This window comes from Phaenicophaeus curvirostris, chromosome 8 (genome assembly GCF_032191515.1).
Source record: "Phaenicophaeus curvirostris isolate KB17595 chromosome 8, BPBGC_Pcur_1.0, whole genome shotgun sequence".
NCBI lineage: Eukaryota > Metazoa > Chordata > Aves > Cuculiformes > Cuculidae > Phaenicophaeus > Phaenicophaeus curvirostris.
In genome coordinates, this window is record NC_091399.1 from 28254644 (window position 1) to 28276157 (window position 21514).

General features: G+C 50.3%; 2 protein-coding genes across 4 annotated transcripts in view; both read left to right on the forward strand.

Moving 5' to 3' along the window:
* Positions 1-21514, forward strand: part of RNF220 (ring finger protein 220) — a 229797-nt gene that overhangs the window by 154529 nt on the left and 53754 nt on the right. For all 3 annotated transcript variants that reach the window (XM_069862965.1, XM_069862966.1, XM_069862968.1), the window contains 3 exons: positions 1676-1721; positions 11919-12014; positions 16485-16527. In XM_069862965.1, coding sequence (XP_069719066.1) covers positions 1676-1721; positions 11919-12014; positions 16485-16527 — 185 coding nt within the window. The remainder of the gene's footprint in view (positions 1-1675; positions 1722-11918; positions 12015-16484; positions 16528-21514) is intronic.
* RPS8 (ribosomal protein S8) overlaps positions 1-21514 on the forward strand; it is a 145746-nt gene that overhangs the window by 20140 nt on the left and 104092 nt on the right. The gene's annotated exons all lie outside the window — the stretch shown is intronic.

A 21514-nucleotide genomic window follows, 5' to 3' on the forward strand; every position in this document is an offset into this window, starting at 1 on the left:
GGGGATCGAGCAGGGGAGGCATCCTGTAACCCCCAGCAAATATCTGATGGTGCATCTCCTCTAGAAAGGGGGGCTGTGAGGGAGGCGATGCCCTAAACATCACTTGGTGACCCCTGGGAACTGCAGCCACTTGCTTGGGGAGCAGAGCTGTGGCATTCAGGGTGACCTGATGGTGATGGATAACTGCACGTTTCCCCCCATCTCGGGGTGGGGAGTAAGGGTGGTGGCATTGGGAGACAACGGGGTTGTAGCCCCAGGAGAAAACACCTTCCTCCATCCCTGCTCATGTCATAACACCCAGCCATCTGCCAGATCAAGGCAGATTAAAGCCAGCCAAATTCAATTTCTCCCCGCTGCCACTGCAGCTCAGCATCTGGGGCTAAAGTGTCCCCGACAAAGCGAACATGACAGGCACATTGCTTTTTTGTCACATCTAGTACCGTGTTGATCTTCTAAAAGTCTCATAAAAATTTATTGATGTCTCCCATATTGCTGTGATTGAGAAGAAAGGAGCGCGGGTGTGCGGAGCCGGGTACGCGCGCGCGGGCGGGCGTGTGTGCGCGTGTATATTAATGTTTCTGAAGTAGATCTGATTTGATATGTCTTGTTCTATTGTCAGCATCTGTTTAGCGAGGCTTTTTAATACTTTCTGGCTGCCGATCACTCATCCTTAGCCTGGGAAGCAGGCTTGCATACAAATTTTGTTATTAAACACAATTCCATTCCCCCTGCTTCCCCAACCTCCGCCTCCCCCGGCTAACCTCCCCCCTCCACCCACCCATCCATCATCTCCCCGGGGCTATGGGGAGCTGGGAGCCAGCCACCCCACCAGCGTGCACTTACAAGCACAGGCACCGGGCTTGGCAACATATTTCAAGAGCCTTTTGCCTGCTGCAGGTGCTTTGCATTGACAAATCGAATCATGGGGAAATAATTTATTTCCTAATGCTGTTTGCAGCATGTTAGCAGGAGAATTTACATGAGAGAGATTACTTTAATAACCAAAAAAATTACAGTGCAGGCCTCCCCGCCATGTCGGCTTTGATATGTAATTGTTTCAAGTTTAACCTGTCTGGAGGGGGGAAGGTGTTATTAAATCTATAGCATCTCCCGCTGGCGTGGGCAGGCGAGGAGGAGCAGCGTGGTGGGGACCTCCTCCCCTGCTAAATGGGGAACAAGCTGAATTAACAAATCACTCCAGCCTCCGGCAGAGCTGCTGCTTCCACTGCACGGCTGGAGCTGAGGGGATCTTCATTCCCCTGTTCTTACGCCAATTTAATCTCCTTCTCTTTCCTTCCTTCCTTCCATTTTTTCTGTTGTGCCTGACCCTTCACAGGGCTCACCACCTCCGCTTCCCTCTCCCTGGCTTTCTTCCCTCTGACCCTATAGGCTCGCTCCCTGCTTTTATTCTGGGCTGGGAGAGGAGCTGTGCCAGCCCCCAGAGAGGAAGAGAGTCAGGATTTGACTCTGTATGGAGTGTCTGGGTTTAGGGGGATCCACTCTTAGGACAATTTTATTCCAGCTCTGAGCTGCCGTCCTCTCTGTGCCTCTCCGGGCAGGGCAAGGAGGGTGTCATTGGTCCAAGGAAGGAGAGCCAGACAATTTGCTATTTGACTTCATGAGATCCCTCAAAGTGATTTTGTAACTCTAACCCCATTCTATTCTCTCTTGGCAGCAAGAGCTCCATCCTGAAGGATGCCATGGCAGCGGGCACCCCCAAGGTAAGTGAGCACAACTCGGCACACTTCATCCCTCTCCAAAGGATGCTTTTCACATCCCTTCACCTTCCCAGCTCACACCCTGCCCTGCTACTCGGTGACCCCACGAAGGTGCTTCGAGGGCTGGCCAGCCCTGGGGGAAGCTGCTGCCCCCATGAACCACTGGGCTGGAGCAGCCAAGCCCCAACACAGCGCTCTATCGTTCCCTGTGCAGCTGAGAGACAGTGAAGCTGAAGGGCTCGGCAGGCTCGGGGACTCCAGATTGTGTGTAATGACAGCTAATGAGAGCAGATCACACACAGGCTGAGCTCAGCCTGGGGAATCATGTGTGGGAGTTCCTGGAGCCAGAGCCATATGCCAGCGTTAGAAGAGGGGAGTGGGACCACCTGAGGGGGGAGCAAAGCACACCTGAAGAGGAGCCCAATTCACTAGAAGACCCCACTTCAGCCCCATATCCCTCCCCAAGAGCCACCTACCAGCCCCTTGGCTCAAAATGTAAAAACATTAAATACACAGAGCATCATGGCATCACTGAAAAGGACATCATTTACTAATTAGTATTGCTGTTAGCTGAATTTTGTATGATGAGGTGGGAAGGACCAGAGCTTGGACAGGCAAGGGGATGGCAGGGAGCACTGCAGGGCAACTGGGCATTGCACAGACTCTGAAAACCAGGCTGTGCCCCCCAAGGTGGGTGAAGGCAATTAGTCCAGGCTCTCCTATGCTTCTGGTGACACAGTCCAAGCTAGGGAGGCTCCTGGCTCCCAGGGAAGCACAGGGCATCTCTCATGGGAGGTGTTTTCCTGCTTGTTTTAATAGGATCGACTTCAGGTCTCTCTCTCTCTTTTTCTTCTGGAAGTTTCGTGTCATTTTTGGCATGTGATATCAGAAATGGAGACTGAAATTTCAGCTCCAGGTGTTCCCCTTGGGGCTGGGTGTTTTGCCAAGCGTATCAACACCTTGTCTGTCCCACCGAGCGAGGGGCTGGAGAGCCACTGTGCTCACCCAAGTTCCTGGCAGTCAGGGACACCTGCCAAGTCAACCCAACAATTTCCCGAACCCTCCAGGGGAAAATATTGTGGCAACACTATGTAGTGTTCCACACTGTTGGCACTCCTCCTGTATGACTATCCCTCTCTCCCACACACTGTCCCAAGTGGGAGGAAAGCAGAGACCTGACTATTTCTCCCATGGAAAAGAAGCAGAGCAGAGAGCAATTCCAAATCCACCCGCCACTGAAAATCCACAGAGTGTGAGGCTACATTGGGACATCTCGAAGAAGCTGGAAAAGACACCCAGGAAATGGAAGTAGCTGGACTCTGCAAGTTTCCCTTTTCCTCCTTGTCAGGTCTGAGTGTAGATTAATCAGTGGTCCCAAACGCATCGCCTGTGAGGGAGAAAGATGGCTAGGAAGACAGATTAGCTGTTTGGAGGGAAACACAGCAAGTGACTGACAGAGACCAGATAAAGAAGAAGGTCCATCTCGCGGCAGGGCTGGGCTTTTGAAGTTTCCATTGACAAAGAATCCCATTTGCCTCGAGTGAGGGGATTAAACTGGGACCAGAGCGTTGTTCTATGTAAAAGAGATCAATCATCCCCTGTCACCACATGGATCTTTTCCCTTTGCCCATCACATCTGGGGCTAAGAACATTAACTTCAAGAAGCCAGGAGAGCAGGGAGGGAGAGGGTGAAATCAGGAAATCTTTCATTCCCTTCTCGGAGAGCTTGAAAGCCTCTTGGCCTGGGAATTCATTATTTCTAGGTGGCTTTTGCTGGGAGGCAAGTCCTGTGTGGCATGGGAAGTCACGACGTTGTCACCTTCACCCGAGCTTGGTGTCAAAGGCCCCTTTGCAACCAGGCAGGACTGAGGAGGAGGATGCTGGGGAGATGAATGCTGCTCTTACCCTTTACACTCACTGACTGTTTGCAACATGTGGTGAGAATAGCCCCTTGGGAGGTGAATTACCTTCAAGAAAATCCTTTTAGGGATGAAGCTGGACCTCTGGGCCAACCTCAGCAGGGGTCCCAGGCAGAAGAACAGAGGAAAGACCCTCAGGGGTGGGATTTCAGCCCGTGCCCATTGCTGGAGGTCTGGTAAGCACCACATGGGAAGACCTGCGATCTGTGCCATGTCACACCACCCATCCTGGGCACTGGGAGAAGGAACTGCGAGGACCGCAGGGACTGCCACAACAGTTCCTGACCCATCCTCCTCCTGCTGCCAACAAAAGGGCCAGCAGCTCCAGCAGCTCAGCAGCAGGAAAAAGAGGCTACACCTCCTTATTCCACAGGCACATCCCCTGTCAATAGGGGCAGAGGCAGGCTGGTTCCACTCAGGGACACAGGAACTGGGGTGGAATGCAGGCTGGCCATGTTATTTTTGTGTTCACTGGTGGCATTAAGACTACTTTAGGACTCATTTAGGACCTTTGCATCTAATATCACTACCATTGCTACTTCTGTGCTGGCCTGAGGCTCTCCCCAGTGCACAGCTAAGGGTAGGGTATTAAACACCCCCATGGTTTGTCTCCTGGCTCTGCTCCCATCTTTTCCCACAGTTGCCCCAGCAAACATTTCTCCTGGCAATAGAAGCCCAAATATAAACACATATTCCTCGCTTGCCACTTTCCTGCCCCTGAAGAGCTGTCAGTCACTGAACTGGGTCAATTTTCATGGCCATATGTCAAAGAAAATCCAATCACTCGACATGGGATGTGATGAATGCAGGATTATTGTATCAGGTTCTTCTATTATCAGAGCTGACAGAGGCGCTGATGGCCAAGCAAGGGCTGTAAACTGGGTGGCTCTGGCCAACAGGTCTGCTTGGCGCCTGGGCTCCCTCTGCGTGAAGGCAGCTCAGAGGGCAGTGCTGAGCACCACATAGCTCCACAGTGTTCAGGATCCTCCTTTTCATTCTCTTAGAGACGAAGCCCAATCAATGGTGCCATGCCAGTGTGGACAAGTTACCTGGACAGAGAGCTGCCAAATCTGCAAGCTTAGATATTCTCCCCAAAGCTGGTGATGGGCTGTGGTGCTTTGGTCTTCATGTTGCTGAAAGCCCAAGAGTCCATCGAGCCCCCACAGGTCAAGGTGACAGCTTGCTCTTGCTGCGCTGCCTTGTGCCTAATGCTTTGCTCCCAGCAGAGGTGCAAAAAGGTGCTGAAAGCCCGTCTCCTTTGCAGAAAGCACACCCAGTGGTCCCGCTCTGGGAAAGGTCTTCCTCAGGCATTGGACTTCAAGGAGAGTCCTGGACACTGAGGGACATCCTCCTTTGGTGGTGTTCCTGAGATACCAGGAGAAAGAGGCAGGGTGGTAAAAGAAATGCTTCACCAAGGAGAAGTTTCAGTGTCAGTGGGAACAGATGCTTCATGCCTATCAGAAGGGATGCAGGATGCTCTTGCTGAGCTAAGGACCACAGCTCCGTGGTCCCATTCACCAGCGTGGTTGTTCACTAATCTTTTACTGTTGTCCTGGGTCATCATGGGGAAGCCCAACACCAGAGTCATTCAGGAGGACACTTTCTGAAGGTGTGTCCAAGCCAGCCATGCCCCAGACCTCTGTGAGCCCAGAGCTTCCCCACAGCACTCCCCACCATGGCCAGAGGCTGTTTCAGGCAAGCAAGGCAGCAGGGATGTCTCGTGATGGCAAACGGACAACACCGCAGGCTCTGTCCAGGCTCGTCAGTGCCCAAGAGTCCATACATAGCTGGCAGCGGCATGCAGTTCCCCTGGGCATCATTCCTGGGTTTCATGCTTCCCCCTAGCCTTTTCTCTCGTCTTGACTGCCTCTTGCAAGGGATTCTGCTGGAGAGGAGCACACGTTGAGTTGAGCACTGTAAATGCAACTGTTCCTGCTCTTCCTCGAGCAGCTAGCTGTAACTCTTGGAATCAGTGTCCCCAGGTCCTCCTAGCTACCTAGGAGCACTTTTGCGCAACTGCCTGTCTGGCCTGTGGCCCTCCCTCCATGTGCCACTGTCTAGGTGGGACATCATCTCAGCCCAGAGAGATCTGCTAAATTTCAGAGTATTAGCTGCAGATGGTTACCTGTCAACTAATAGGTGAACTTATATCCCTTCTGAAAGTGCTGGAATCAGCCCCCAAGGGGGAGCAAGCCGAGCTCCATGAAGCATCCCAGCTCCCGCGGCAGGTTCAGCATTGCTTTCCCACTGCTGTTTCCTAATCCATGATGGCAAATTGCCTTTCCCACTAACAGTCCAGCCCATGCGCTGGCTCTTGCTGCAAACAAACCTCGAAGCGACCAGCCAGGAACCAAATCCACCTCCCACGCCCAGCAGATGCTTGCAGATGGTTTGTTTAGGTGTGCACCCAGCTCCTTGGAGGGTGCCCGCAGGCAGGCAGCCAGCACGCTGCTCCAAGATCTCTGGCAGAGCTGGGAATCGAGCCACAGTGCCAGAGCCCTTTGATTCCCCAACCCACCCCTGAGATCTTACAGCTTTGCTGAGCAGTTTGAGAGAGAATTACAGCACCTAGAGGGAAATTTGACCGCTAAAGCCCTCCAAGGAAAAAGAGCTTTGAAGCAAGCAAGATCTGGAGCCTTAAACCTTGGCAGCGTATCTGTATTAAGCCCTTCCCAGCTGCCTCGCTCAAGATGAAATTTCTACCATAATCATTTAACTTCTCCATATCGTGGCTGGTGGTGGGAACAGCAGATGGGTGTCAGGGCCCCGGGGTTTTAACTCCTTCTCTTGTGTCACTGACTCACGGAAAGGGTCGGAGAAGTTGCACGCCTTATCTGTGCCCCCTCCCTCTGTAACTGTGATTTACAAGGAAAGATTAAAAAGCTAAATCTGTGAGTCGTGGCAAAGCTATGGCCAATCCAGGGACACAAGAACAGCCCACGGATACACGAAGGAGGAGAAATTACCTATACCCAGGATGAGTGCCGGCTGAATGCGCTCCCTGCCAGTTTGGGGTGATAAATACCAGAGCCACTCCAAAAATAATCTCTGCCAGATTTTATTCCATAAAACAAATTACCCCATGAACAAACAAAGCCCCTCACTCCCCTTGGGCCAAACAGCTGTGCTTTCCGATCAAGCCAGGGGAAACCACTGCATCCAGCAGGAGAAGTGGAGAGGGATGTGGTCCTGGAGGGGAGCTGGACAGGCTGGCAGACCCCAGCAGACCTTGGCCTCTTTCCTCTCATCCCTGGTGTCCTGATGGGCAGTTCTGCTGGAAGGGGCCCCTCTCCCCACTGTGTAGCTGGTGTCTCACCCAAGAAGACCCAGAGTTCAATTGCAATCCCAGGTGTGACCATAACATGCACACAAATAAATGAGTAGCTCATATTTCTGTAGGCTTATTTTGCTTGCAGAGCACTGGAATCCTTCAGCGAAGGCCAGAAGCTTCTGGTACCATTATTTCTGTTCACTATTCACACCCTTCTCGCATTTAAGCTTTTCATTCCCAGCTCCATCCCACCTTTATCTCTGCCAGCTAAAAGCCACTAGATAATTTTACCTCTAACTTTCCCAGGAGCAAATGTGGGCCCTCCAAAAGCTTCTAGGAAAATCAGCTCTAATAGTAGCAGCTTTGTGTCAGGGATCCTCCAGCGATAACATAAAAAAACGGCTAGTAGAGTTAAGGGGGAAAATCACAGCAAGGCCTGGTATCACTCATTGCTTTCGGGTTACAGTTCCCAAGTGATAACAGCTATTAGCAACACTTTGATGGCTTCCCTACCGTGGAGGGGAGGGCAGGAGACAGAAAACATGTCAAGCCATCACCTCCATGTTAAGTGATAAGTACCTATTTAGGCAGCAGAGTTAAAGCTGAATGCATCAAGCAGGGAACACTTTGTGCCAAAATGAAAAAAAAAAAAAAATAGGCCATATAGATACATAAAAAGCAGGGTTAGGGTATTTGTTCTGCTGACAGCAGCTGTGATGGATTGTTTAAGAAAAATAGACTCCCTGTGTTTTTCCAGGGCTATCAGAAAGCAAGAGTCCAGCACTTTAATACTCTCAGATGACTGGCCTTGAGAGGCAGCAGAATGTCAGCGGCGCTGGCTGGGCTCCCCCAGCGTTGACACCTGCCCCGGCAGCCGGCGAGAGGCAGTGCTTAGGGCTGGGGGTGGTACATGCCAGCAATTTCCATCCATCTCCTCAGGCCAGTGGATGCACCCTGACACCCACCGGCTCCCCTCACACTGCCCTGAGCCTACGCCTCGAGCACCTGAGGGTTGGGAGCCAGTGGCGTGTTGGCACTCGTGCCCTTGCCAGCATCACCTTGGAGCTGTCTGGGGCTCCTCCGCTCAAGCAGGGAGGAACAGGTCCAGAGTGCGACGGATTGGGATCGTAGCCGCTGGCTCACAGGCTGCACAATGCACATTTCTTACATCTCATCTCCTGTATTTATATACAGAAATTATATGTTGTTCCTAATTGCAATGAGACTGCTGAAACCCAGATGCTGCTGATGCTGTAACCCAGCTTTGCAGATTTTGCATCATCAGTGGAGGGTGTCAGGAGCTACCAGGGTGTGAACCTTTTGTGGCCTCTGCTTCCTGCCATGCTGCATCCCCAAGCAGAGCCCAAATCCATGGACATAGGTGGATAAAGCCATACACTCAAATACATTTCTTCCTCTTGGCACAGCCAGGCTCCAAGGGGTTTGAAGGAAACACCAAGCATGGCCATGGATGCCCAGCACAGCAGGAGAGGCAGGAGGAAGGAGGGAGAACATAGCTTGGACAAGATTGATGGCCTCGTTGCCATTAAGAAAAAAATTAGCCGGTGGCGGCTATCATATTAAAGGGTGAAGAAGCCGTGAATTATTTTCTTAAAGATCTTATCACTTACAATGATAATTTTACCTTCCAAAAGGCCACTTTTAATGAGGCAAGCCAGGCAAAAAGTCATGATTTAATGCCAGATTTTTTTTTTCCAAACACATTTTACTGCTTTTTTGTCCATGTTTAAAAAGCGCCGGTGACCTTTTTTTATTTAGCTTGCCCCAGGTGTAATGCTCAGGCTGATCCTCTCAGGGTTTATAACCTCCGCAGAGAGTGCCTTTACCCAATGGAGAGATGATTTAAAGGGGAGGGAGAAATATGAGGCTACACGGCTGCTTGCACAAGGCCCTTGCTCCATCTTCGATGCTAGGAACCATGGTTTGCCAGGGAAGGGGGACCACAGAGGGAGAAGGTTGCTCTCACCATGAAAGCCACTCAGACGCTCCCTGAAAGGGAGCTGGGAGGACCTGGCAGCCAGGAAGGTATGAGCTGGCTGGTGGCATCAAGGCTTGTTCCCACCATGCCAAAGCAGCTTGTTCCTAAGGTGGGGAGCATCACCACACCACCGCCTGTCTGCACACAGAGCACCCAACACCGTGTTTTTCCCGTAGAAAGCAAGAATTTGGGTCTGCCCTGCAGCGTGGTCACGTACATGGGGTGGAAGGGGATGTGTAAAGCTGTCTTTTCCCTCCACAGCTGTCTTCCCAGATGCTGATCAAGAGAGGGATGGAGATCGTATCACTGCTCCTTCTCGGCTTGCCAGGAGCTGGGTGGGAGTGAGCAGTGTGGGTGCAGGGAGCAGCAAATCCTCAGCTTGGTGTGCAGTGGCCATGCATCCATGGAGCAGGTTGCCCAGGGAGGCGGTGGAAGCCCCATCCCTGGGAACATTCAAGCTCAGGTTGGATGGGGCTCTGAGCAATCTGCTCGTTAAAAATATCCCTGCTTCTGCAGAGGAGGTGGACTAGACGACTTGTAAAGGTCCCTTCCAACCCAACGCATTCTATGATTCTATGACCCTCACCACTTAGCCATCGAGAAACAGGCCCAATACAACAATTTGGGAAAAAAAAGATGCCAAAATTGGGATGGCAGAGAGGCTGGCCTAATGCAGAAATGAAAGTCACCCTGATGGCAAGGGCTTTTCCTAATCCCTTTGCCCCTGAGGCTGCATCCCTGCCTGCACCCGTGGCTGCTTGGAAAGCAAAGTGTGGCACAGCACACGGAAATGAGAAAAAACAAATGAAGTCAAGTTTCCTAAGAGTGAAGGGGAAGTGTGACTTGGCATCTCTAACGCTATGTTTAACATGCCGGCGAGGTATTTAGAATTGAAGTGCTTGCACACAATTTAAAAATAGACAGTTTATTAATCTAAACTGCAAGTGTATGTAGAAGAGGCCTCGAGATTGACATCTTTGGGATTAGTTTAGCCCTGCGTTTTTCCAGAGGTCATCGCCATGGTGCTCAGGAGGTTTGTGGAATAAATGGGGCCGGCGTTCTTCCCGGGACCACATGCTAAAAACTAATACATAACGTTTAATTTACTGTCTCCATAGCTAGCCCAACCATTTTTCACATAATAATATTGGATTAGAGCTACCAGAAGCTGAGGGGGGAGCTGGAGGCGGGGAAGGTTTGTCTGTCGCCGAGGAATGGGGAGATGGGTATTTTTTCCCCTTCTCTAGAATACATTGGAAGACAAAACGGATTTAACCCTCCAAGCTCCAGGGTGCTTGACTTATTAGAAGACGGAAAGGTTATTAACGTTGCTGCAGTCAGGGCTGTTTTTCTGAGTGATACCTGAAGGCTTTTAGCCCCCATCCCTTCATTTTGTAGGACGTGCAATCCCGCTTCTTCAAAAATTGTCCTCATTCTCCATAGAGAAAGTAAAGAAACTAAACAGCAGGAGCTCGGTCTGCACCCTGCTTCACGTAGTTATCAAGGACTTCTCCAGAAATAAATGAACCACTCGCCAGAACCAACATGTGAGGCAAGAGAGGCCCCTGGGAGGTCCAGCACCCAGCACCCGGCATCCCCATCAGGCTAAGATGAGGAGCATGCCAGCCCCGAGATGTGTTCAGCACAGCCCTTCGTGTTGGCAGGAGGGACTGTGCCCAGGGAGATAACTGAGTGCTCTGGCATGGATGAACAATCCTCTGTGACCCATTTCAGGACACGATGTCTCTGCACGGCCAGCTTCATAGCAGAGAACTGTGGTGCAGACAGGGATGAGGCTCCTGCCCTTGTTGCAAGGCTGGCAGCTCCTGCCTATGGGGTTGAACCCAGCATCCTAAATAATCCTCCCCTGCCTCTATCCAAAGCCTGTCCTCCCTCGGTGGAGAGAATCACTGCACTGCTGTGCTTTTCTCACCCTGAGAGCCGTCCAAGCCCAGGGGATCACATCCTGCTGACTGAACCAATTTGTAGGCTGAGTCATTTTTCCGCTTGCTCATATCTTTCCAAAAAATGCACATTTTTTCACGATCCATTTCAGCCCAGAGGCAAATGTTTCTGGAATACGTGCCTTTCTCCAAGGTATTATGCTTTTTAATAATGTTGTCAGTACACTTGACCTGTCCAATTCAGATGATATCTACACTTCCCTTTGCAAACATACACATCTCCGAGCAGTCATTTATTGTTGAATCTTGCCAGCTGATTCTCAGAAACAAACATCTGGAGAGCTGCATTTCCAGTGTACTTTTTTTTTCCCAGTGTATTGGCCGCATTTAGCCTTGTTTAGTTCATTTATATTTTAAATTAGAATTTTAAATTACATTTTTCCCTCAGACTCTTGTAATAATAAAGTTCACTTGCAACTCAGTGTAGATTTTTTTAGATGCTGTCAAACTCCCACAGTAATTTTCCCACTAGAGTTCACTGTGTGTAGAATTTAGACTTACCTACTATTGACTTGAAGTTTATCAGTGATTTCTTAGGTCTCAAATATCACTGATCTTTTTAACCTTCTAAAAGGCCCTTTTTTTTTTCCTGTGCTACTTTATTAAAATAAATAGCATCATTACAGAAGGAAGAGGTAGTTGCACTGCAAAGGTGCTGAGAGCTTTAGTGCAGTTTACAAAGCTATTGAGAGATTTAGTGGCACTTAGAGGGGTGGACGAGGGCACGTGAGCACCGCTGCCCATCAGCACACCTTCACCTTGCTGTGTGAATTTCTGGTGTGGTCCTCACACATCATTTCCAGCAGGGACTGATTCTTCCCCCAGCCACCAGACCTGGGGACAAAACGATCATCCTTTTGTTCCCTGATGCATTTGCGCTTTGCTAGAACCCTGCAACCCCAACCCCTCGCAGGGCAGGGTCCCGTGAGAAGAGCAAAGGCAGCCCCACAGCCCAGCAGTCGCTCTCCGTGGCTCTAAGGAAAGCTTAGCGAGGAGCGAAAAAAGCCCAACAGTGCTCACGGTATGAATTTCTTCTTTCTCTTGCAGTCAATTTTGTTGTCAGCCTCAATCAAGCGAGAAGGAGATTCTCCGACAGCATCACCCCACTCCTCAGATGACATCCATCACTCAGACAGATACCAGGTAAGCAGGCAGATGCTGTCGCTGTTCTCAGCCCTAAGCAGGGAGCCAGTTTGCCCCAGTGCCTGCAGCCCCATGTGTGTGAGAGCTCTCAGCTCTGCACTGGTGCTCCAGCTCACCTGCCTGCAATGTGAGGATGTGGGTGCTTAATCCCTCACATGACTATGAAGGTGTGTCTGCAGTTTTCCTCGCTCCAACTCTAAATTACAGCCGTGTAAAACAGCTTTAAATCTTTGTAGAGGTTTCTGTTGCATTATATTCATCATCTCAGTCGTTGCCATGGCTATGTTTGTCATTACTTACCCTGTGCCACCAGGAAACTTTCGGAGGAGTGATTTTTTTTTTTTGTAAAACAGTGAGTGACATCAGCCTGCAGTAGGCCAAAATTTTCCATTTCACCTGTGTGCCGCTGCCCAGCAAACTGACTCGTGATTCCCACCCAAAACAGAAATGATTTTGAACCATCCACAGCCGTGTCAGCATGTTTCAGAAAACACCCTCTGCCCAGAGAAGCAGCGGGTCTTGACTTGGGATGCAATGAGTGAAAGTTGAGGGAGATGGAGCAAGAAAAGAAGAGATAGGCAGCAGCACAAGTACAGCTTTGCTTGTTGTAAGTCCATCTGTAGTTTGGGGCAGGCTGGCACACTTGACTCTGACTCAACACACATCCAAACTGTTTGGCTGCAAGCCTGCGCTCAGGCTCTGGCTTTGAGTAAGCTCTGCAAGGCAGCAGATAAATTAATGGTGCTTTTCAGCACAGACACATGCATGCCTCTAAATGCTGTGTGGACAGGCTGCCGTAGCTGTACCAGCTTGGCATACACCCATCCCCCTGTATCCTGTGATGCTCTGCAGCGATACCCTGTGCCCGGGGTCAGGTCTTCCTACACTGGCCACTTGGCATGTGCCAGGTCTGGTTTGGATCTGCAGTGGGAGATGCTGATAACCAGGGCTGGGGGTCTAACTGAGCATTCCCAGTTGAAGACAGGTCTTATTAGCAGCATTTGTTGCCTATTATTCTCTCCTCAGTCCTATTTATTGGTTATTGGTCAAATATTATCAAATACGGGCCAGATCTTCCATTATTTACTGCATATTCCCACGTAGCCTTCATTCATAACTTGGTGTCACACAAACCACTTTACCCTTGTCTGAATGATGTGAGCCGGTACAAAGTAAGAGAAGCAAAACACTGCAGAAGATACAGAAATGCCTGATTCAGGTAATCCTGCTCTCTTTCGTGCCTATTTATTAAGGCTGATAAATAAATTATGTTCTTTATGAAAGTGCATGGGAGAGATTTGGCTGTGGCCCCCTTTGTTGGAGAACTCCCCTCCCTTCCCACTCATCCAGACTTCAGCCTCTGTGAAACTGGTGGTCTCTTGCAGTCCTCCATTCCTATAAATTTTTATTATATCATACTGGAGGACAAATATTCTCAGCAGAAGCCCCCTCCATGTGCTGAGTCTAGCTAGTCTCTAATGTGTTTTAAGTTGGTGAGTGTATTTTATGGAGGGTTGCAGCCCTTAATGCAAATGTGTAATGGGAGTTGTAAGTCTGCACTGCGGGGAGAAAAGACCTCTGGGGTCTGATTTTCATTTATGCTTGTGCTGGCTGCGTTATGCTGCTCTGGCAGCTTAAAGGGACCTCAGAGTGGGTGCCAGGGTTGTGAAAAGCCTCAGCGTATCCTTAATAAAGCCACAACATGAATGAGAAGTCAGTCTTTCTGGCTTAGCAAGTAAAACGCTCAGGAAGCAGAGCAGAAGACTCTCACGGTGGTGACTTTAAGGGCTGCAAAATTTAGCTTTCCATATGCAGAGGTGTGCTGGGATTATGAATATCCCTTGTGTTATCTGCGATCTAATCGTGAATATACAGCGTATTAGTAACACGCTAGAATGTGATTTATTGGCGTGTAGGTTTTCAGAGTTCCTGTGGCTTAGTTTTCTTAGTCCTCATGCTTATTTAGCATGGGGATTGTCAGGGAAGAAGGAGATTTATGAATAGGAGTGCTAGAGGAATATGGGTTTGCACAGCTCTTGGGCTGCTTGCGTTGTTCCTCGTGCCTCCCCAGTGCCAAGCCTGGTTACTGGAGTTTGGTACAAGGACATGAGACGAAATGGCCTCAAGCTGCGCCAGGGGAGGTTTAGATTAGATATTAGGAGAAATTTCTTCACCAAAAAGGTTGTCAAGCACTGGAACTGCTGTCCAGGGAGTCACCTGGAGGTGTTTAAAAGACGGGTAGACGAGCAGCTCAGGGATATGGTTTAGTAGAGGACAGGTACGGTTAGACCCAATGATCTCAAAGACCTTTTCCAACCAAACAATTCTACAATTCTATGATTCTATGACACTGATCGGAGCGAGGTGGCAGCAGCGCATGCAGTACAAGACCTCGTGATGTGGGTCAGTGATGGGTGCTGACAATCCTGTCAGCTGGGGCTTTTCCAGCACTCCGAGTGAAAAACAAAGCCATTTTAGTTAAATATGGATACAGCCCTGAATCTTTAGTGGAAAAATCAAATTGTAAGTCATTCACCGTATTGCAAAGACAACATTGCAGGCTTGGAGGGAGACCATCTTTTAGGGGGTCAGCTGAGCCCACAAAATAATTGTGACTGAATAATATGAGGAGTAAGTATAAAGGAAACCCTAAAATTCTTGTCCAGGAGAGCACTCGCCTCCCTCCGCCTCAGCCCAGCAGTGACTGTGCCTCCTGAAATGTTGCTCAGTAAGGTGTCGGATGCCCCATCCTTGGAATCATTGAAAGTCGGGTTGTATGGGGCTCCGAGCACCCTGATCAAGTTGAAGATGTCTCTGCTCACTACAGGGGGGTTGGACCTGGCAGGGGTAGCCGACGTTGGTGGGACCGTGGAGGGACCTCTGCGCCCTCACTGGCCACCTGCCCTGGGGTCTGGTTACCCCTTGTGCACCTTTAGCTTGTGGCTGGGCACAGGAATTCTGCTTCCATTTGCCCCTGGGCTCTGGCTGGCCGTGTGTCTCTGGGTTCCAGTACCTCCTGATTTCTGATTGACAATGTGCCCCTGGCTCCTGATTTCTTATTGGCCAGGAACTTTTGAGTCCCAGTTATCCCTGATCTCTGATTGGCTTCCTGTCCCTGGGCTCCAGTGGCTCCATTTGGCCAGGAACTCTTGGATCCCAGTTATCCTTGATCCCTGATTGGCCACGTGCCCCTGGGTTCCAGTGGCTCATGACTTCTGGTTGGCCAGGAAATCCTGGAACCCAGTTATCCCTGATCTCTGGCTACCTGCTCACCTTGAGTTCCAGTGGCTCCTGATTGGCCACAAACACATGGGTCCCAGTTATCCCTGATTTCTGATTGGCCACATGCCGGGTCCCACTGGCTCCTGATTGGCCGGGTGTTCTTGAGTCCCAGCGACCCCTCCTCCCTAATTGGCCGGGCTCTCATGAGTCCCAGTTATCCCTGATCGCTGATTGGCTTCATGTCCCTGGGTTCCCGTGGCTCCTGATTGGCCAGGAACTCTTGGGTCCCAGTTATCCTTGATCCCTGATTGGCCAGGTGACTCTGGGTTCCCATGGCTCCTGATTTCTGATTGGCCACAAGCACCTAGGTCCCTGTTATCCCTGATTTCTGATTGGCCACATGCTGGGTCTCAGCAGCTCCTGATTGGCCAGGCTCTCTTGGGTCCCAATTATCGCTGATTGCTGATTGGCTTCAATGTCTCTGGGTTCCAGTGGCTCCTGATTGGCCAGGCGCTCTTGGATCTCAGTTAACCCTGATCTCTCGTTAGCTGCACGCCCTGGGTTCCAGTGGTTCCTGATCGCCCAGGAGCTCTCTGGTCCCAGTTATCCCTGAGTAGCCACATGGCCCTGGGTTCCAGTGGCTCCTGCTTTCTGATTGGCCAGGATCTCCAGGGTCCCAGCTACGTCTGCTCTCTGATTGGCCGGGTGCCGGGTGCCCCTGGCTCCTGATTGGCCGGGCCCTCCCTGTCCCGGCGCTCCCTGCTCTCTGATTGGCCCGGGCTGCCTCCCTGCTGCCTGGTTGGCCGGGGGCTCGCTGGCGCCGCCTGTCGGGGCGGGCGGGCGCTGCGCGCGCGGGCGCCCCTAGCGGCCGGGTTGCCGCTCGGCGGTGGCGGGAGGGAAGTTGGGGGGGGAGGACGGAGGAAGAAGGGGGGGGGGCGGTCACGTGACCGGGGCCAACATGGCGGCGGCCGCCGCTGCGGGCTGATCCTCGGCGCCCGCCGGGCCTCTCGCCGTATCCACCCGCATCGCGGGGCCCGCCGCCCCCCGCCCCGCCGCCCGCCCCAGCGGCGATGCAGAGCGGCAGGAGGGGACCCGGCGGCGGCGGCCGGGAAGAGGTGGGTGAGAGAGGGGCAGGGAGGGCGCGAACCGGGCCTTGTTTAGAGGGGAAGGGAAGGGGGTGGGGGGGCGATGTTTACATCTGCCACCTGCGCGCCCTGACGCCTCTCCGCTCTTGTCTCCCCTCTGCAGACCTTCCTGCGGGTGCGAGCCAACCGGCAGACCCGGCTCAACGGTAAGTATGCAGTCCCGGGGCCGCGCCGGGCCTCGCAATTCCCGGAGAACTTAACCAGAGTTGGGCCGAGCTGTGTGACACCCACCCCGCCCCACCGGGACACCGGGGTGCGGCTCTTGGGGGGCTAGGGGGGCTGTGTGACACCCCCTCACCCCTCTCTGCCTCACCACAACCCTAGAGTGCAGCTCTTGGGGTGCTGAGGAGAGACTCTACATTCATCCTTGGCTTCCAGGGGCTGTGTGATGCCTCCTGGCCCCTCTCCGCCTCACCACAACCCAGAGTGCAGCTCTTGGGGTGCTGGGGAGAGGCTCTCTACATTCATCCTTGGCTTCCAGGGGCTGTTGGGGCTGTATGATGCCCCCTGGCCCCCTCCGCCTCACCACAACCAGGGGGTGCAGCTCTTGGGGTGCTGAGTGGGGGGCCTTCCACATTCATCTTTGGCTTCCCAGTGAGGGATGTTACTGTGTGACACCCTCTTGCCCTCCTTGCCTTGCCAGGACCCCAGGCTGCACTTCTTGGAGTGCTGGGGGGGCCCCTCAGTGTTCATCCCTGGCTTCCAGGGACTGAGGAGGGGCTTTTGGAGGGTCTTCCCCACCAGTATCATGTGTTCATCCCCAGCTTCCAGGACTGGGGATGGCTGTGTGACATCCCCTCACCCCCTCCCTCACCAGAACACCAGGGTGCAGCTCTTGGGCTGCTGGTCGGGGAGCCTCAGCATTCATCCCTGGCTTCCCAGTGGTGGGGGCTGTTCTCAGCTCAGGGATCCCACGAGTGAGTTCATAAGTTGACCCCAAACGCTGTATTTTATGTTGTGCAGCCAGGCTGCCACACGTCCACCACTCACATGGTAGCATTTCACAGTAAACTTCTAAACCAGCAGTCTGAGCATTCTTGCAGCTGACGCCACATGGGTTTTTTTCCCCTCTCAAACCCACAGATGCTATTGTGTCACTTGTATTCTTGTGTTTCTTAACAGCAAGTGAACGAGTATTTCTAGTGAAAAGTGTCTTGGTATCTGAAAAACAAGCAAATCACTTTATTTCAGAAAGTCCCACCTCTGTTTGTAAATAGGAAAAAACCTGAAAGTGTACTTTTTCATTGTTTGAGAGGACAACGTTGAAACTCTTCTCCCAAAGTCTAGAGAAGTCAGAACTTGCTATGTAAATAAATAGTAACAATACTCTGTCATCTGGTTTACATTGTTTATAGCTGGTCTAATTTGTACCATTCAGTCAGTATCTGGTTGTTGGGGCTGTCAGGAGCTTTGTTAATTTTGAGCTTCCTGTATGAAACCTTTGTCCTCAAATTAATTCTGCTGAGGAACTGACGTGGGAGGTGTTCAAGGCCAGGTTGGATGAGACTTGGAGCAACCTGATCCTGTAGGAGGTGTCCCTGCTCATGGCAGGGGGCTTGGAACCCAATGAGCTTTCAGATCCCTTCTAACTGAAACCATTCCATGATTCTATGACATCGTGCTGGTGTAGTTTGGAAGATAGAGATACCTTAATGAAATAGCAAAAGGCTTCAGAGTGTACTCATAGCAAACTAGTTTGCTTGGATTTGAAGTGCTATGTGGTTAGCATAGAATTTAACAAGCAGAAGCATTATTAAGGTATTGACCAATACCTTTGAGAAGTTATACGCAGCTGAACTCAGAGCTAGCTTGGAGATTCTTAAATATCAACCCTGATGGCCAAAAACCTGTGAACTCTTGAAGGTCTGCGAAGTCTTAGAACAAAGAGGTGAGTTGCCTTGCATCAGGTGCAGGTAACTGCTGGCAGGTGTGCTCACATCTGCTACCAGTGCTGGCAGGCAGACCCTTTTCCTGTCACAGAGACTTCAGATGGCTGAGATGCACTGAGGTATCGCTCTGCGGTGACTTGGTTTGTGTGACGGAGGTCTCTGGAGTCAGTCATGTCAAACTGTTTCTTTGTCACTTTTGGATAGCTGGGGCTAAGCTCCCCCCTTTTTTCAGGCCAACAATGTGCAGTTACCTTACTTTAAATTAAAGAATTCTGAGCCGGGCTTGTGAGATTCTTGGTGTTGCGGAGTCCTTCAGTGTGAATGGAGGCTCTTGATGACAGCATGCTCTGCTGAACTGGCTCAGTAGTGCTTTATGCTTTTGACTTTAGCCTGAAGTTGGGCTGCGGCACAGTCTGCTGTCTAGGAACTCCTCTCAGGCCCTGTCCTTGCATGTTTTTGTGAACTAAAGCTCATCTTTTAAAGAAAGGCCACTAGTTTTGTATGGTGTTTGCATTGGTTTACTCCTGTTACTCTTTTTGTATGTACCTTTCAGAGTACAGTGAGCAGAACTAACTGCCATATTCCAGATGAGGACATTTGGTTAATTTATATAATGCCCTCATAACACTGGTATTCATTGTTTGTTGTACCCACTAATGATTCTAGATCCAGTCGTTCAGGAGCTGGATGCAGAAATATTAGCTGAAGGGCTTTGGGTCACAAAGAAGATCAAACAGCATCAGAACTGGTTCCTCTTGACCTTAGCTTTTTATGTCTCTAATTACTGCTGTTCCAAGAACATACCTGAAGTGATGCCTGGTTCAGTCCTGTGCTGTTATTGTCCAGCTAGATGTTTGGCTCCGTTATCCTTCTTTCCATACATGTGAATTTATATTTGTGACCACAGAACTCAGCCTGCATTCCTGTTTCCTCCTCCACGTTTTTTACGCAAAAATAACTTTGTGATATTCATAAGCTTTGCCATGTTATTGTTAAACAATTACTTAAGCAGTATTGCTCCAGATGGATGGCACTTGAGTGCTTGGCAGGGGGGAAGGGTGCTTATTTGTCTATATCTTGTGTTTAAATGAGCTTCTGATCAATCATGCAGCTTTACAGCTTGCTCTGTGAAAATGCTGTCCTTATACCTGTTAGTTTCCAGTAACAGAAATTAGGTAGGACTTGTCCAAAGTTATCTGGCTTTTTGTTTCATGTTCTTATTGACACAATGAAGAAACTTGGGATACAGATTTTTTTTTCTTTGACAGACAGACTGCATTTTCCATTTCATTTGTTTATATTATGTTTTAAGTGTGCTTTTCAGTAGGGTTGTAACCGGTTTATCTTGGTATCTCTGTCAGGCTTCTTACCAGCTGAGTCCTGGAATTGCTTCTGAAACTCTTCCCATAAAAAGGGGCCTACGGTGTTTGCTTTTCTCCCACTTAGTCCTTAACTCAAATCTCCGCTGCCCAGGCTTTTTGTGCCCAAATCCTGTCAGATCTCTTTGATGTGTTCCATCCTCTTGTAGTTGCTTGAGAAAGCGTAACAAGAGCTAAGGAAAGGGAAGGTAGAGAGGGAGATGGTGTCTTCTGTGAGCTGCTGTTGGCCTGGCTGCAATGTGATGTGGTCCTGAGAGTTACATGGCTCACAGGTACCTGACGGTCCAGGATTTTAATTCTGTGAGTCAAATCTTTGGCTTAAATTGAACTGTAAGTAAGGTGAGCTCTGGAGCAGGAGATTAATGTTCTGTCTGAAAGACTCTCAGTTGAGCTTTTGTATCCAAACTTCCCTGTCAGCCTCAGTAAGTTACTCCCGCACCTCTCACCTGTGCTAAACTCACTTTGCAGAGGGTTGTGTCCTTGTGAACCCAGGCAGGATGAGGTGCTGATTCCTGAAGAACCCATGTGATAAAGAAGGCATTTCTTTCATTTGCCTTATTTCCAGTGTTGCCAAACTGGCAACTTTAAGCCACCCTGTAAATTGATGCTTATGGAGTTTATCAGTGCAGGTCAAGTTAGGTCGTCATTCAGAATTAGAGGCACAAAGTTATGGGTTAGCATATCAGAACAGGGATTCAGCAGATTAAGTGTGTGCCAGCCTCAGAGAATAGTGTCAGATTGAAGGCTGCTATAAGTCATCTGTGTGGAAGTTTGGCCACGCAGATGTGAAAGCCCCACTGAGACCCTTCTGTGAATCTGGCTCTTAATGTTCTTCTCGCAGGCAGATGAGCAGCAAATTGTACATAAGGTCTGAAACAGATTCATTCCTGACCATCTGTTTTCTTGCTTTAGCCTGTTCTTGAGATGGCTTTTTGTGCTCTGCCATTGCTGCCTTTGTTCCCTTGGATCAGATATTCTTGGATGAGTTGATCAGCCACAGAAGCTTTTGTGGTAGGTCTAACAGAGTGTAACTGCTCCTCAAGAATCCTCTTGTGGAGAGCAGGCACTAAGTGTTGTGTTGATTCATATCTAGGAGTACTGGCAAAGTTGGCATTCTCGCTGGAGTTATAAAATAGGTCCTTACAAAGCTTCTTCTGCCCCTGCCTGAGAAGCTGATTCCTGTGGAGGTTGGTGACTTCGGCAGAGCTCCATGGAGGTGGGCACCCCACAGCTTGTTGTTGAACCACCGGCAGCAGCACGTCCTGTGCTTTTGTAGCTGATGGGTGGGGGAGGAACAAAGCTAGACAATTTTCACTGGAAAGGAGACAAAAATGTTTCCACTTAATTTGATTGGCCTGCCATTGGGGGAGCTGCTAATGATGTCTGCATGGGACTCAGGGGACCACTCAAACTGGTGGAGGGAGTCATAAGAGATATTGCTAGTAACTTAATCATCTCCTTTGATGCTGCGGTGGAGGTTTGTGTAGCATCCACTGCTAGATGCTGTGTAAGAGCACTTCTGGGGTAATTAGTGCCCTGTCCTGAAGATGAATTTTAGCTTGGGGAGGGGAATACCAGTGAAAACTAAAACCCATTAGCTTTTCTCTCAGGAAGTTTTCCTGGGCTAGAGAATAACATGATCTTGAGGCATTAATAAGGTTTAGCCTTGATGGGGAGAGCCTATTGTGAGAAAAAAAACCTTGGTCTCTTCCGCCCATAAGGCAGCGGTGTCTGCGAATGGAGTGGCTCCTTCTCTCTGTCCCCGTGGGAAGGCAAGGGTCGGTGTACCCTCAGCAGTCAAGGCTTTGTCAAGGGCAGTTTTGTTCCTCCTCTAGTGCAAGCAGCTTCTTACTCTTGCGTGGTCC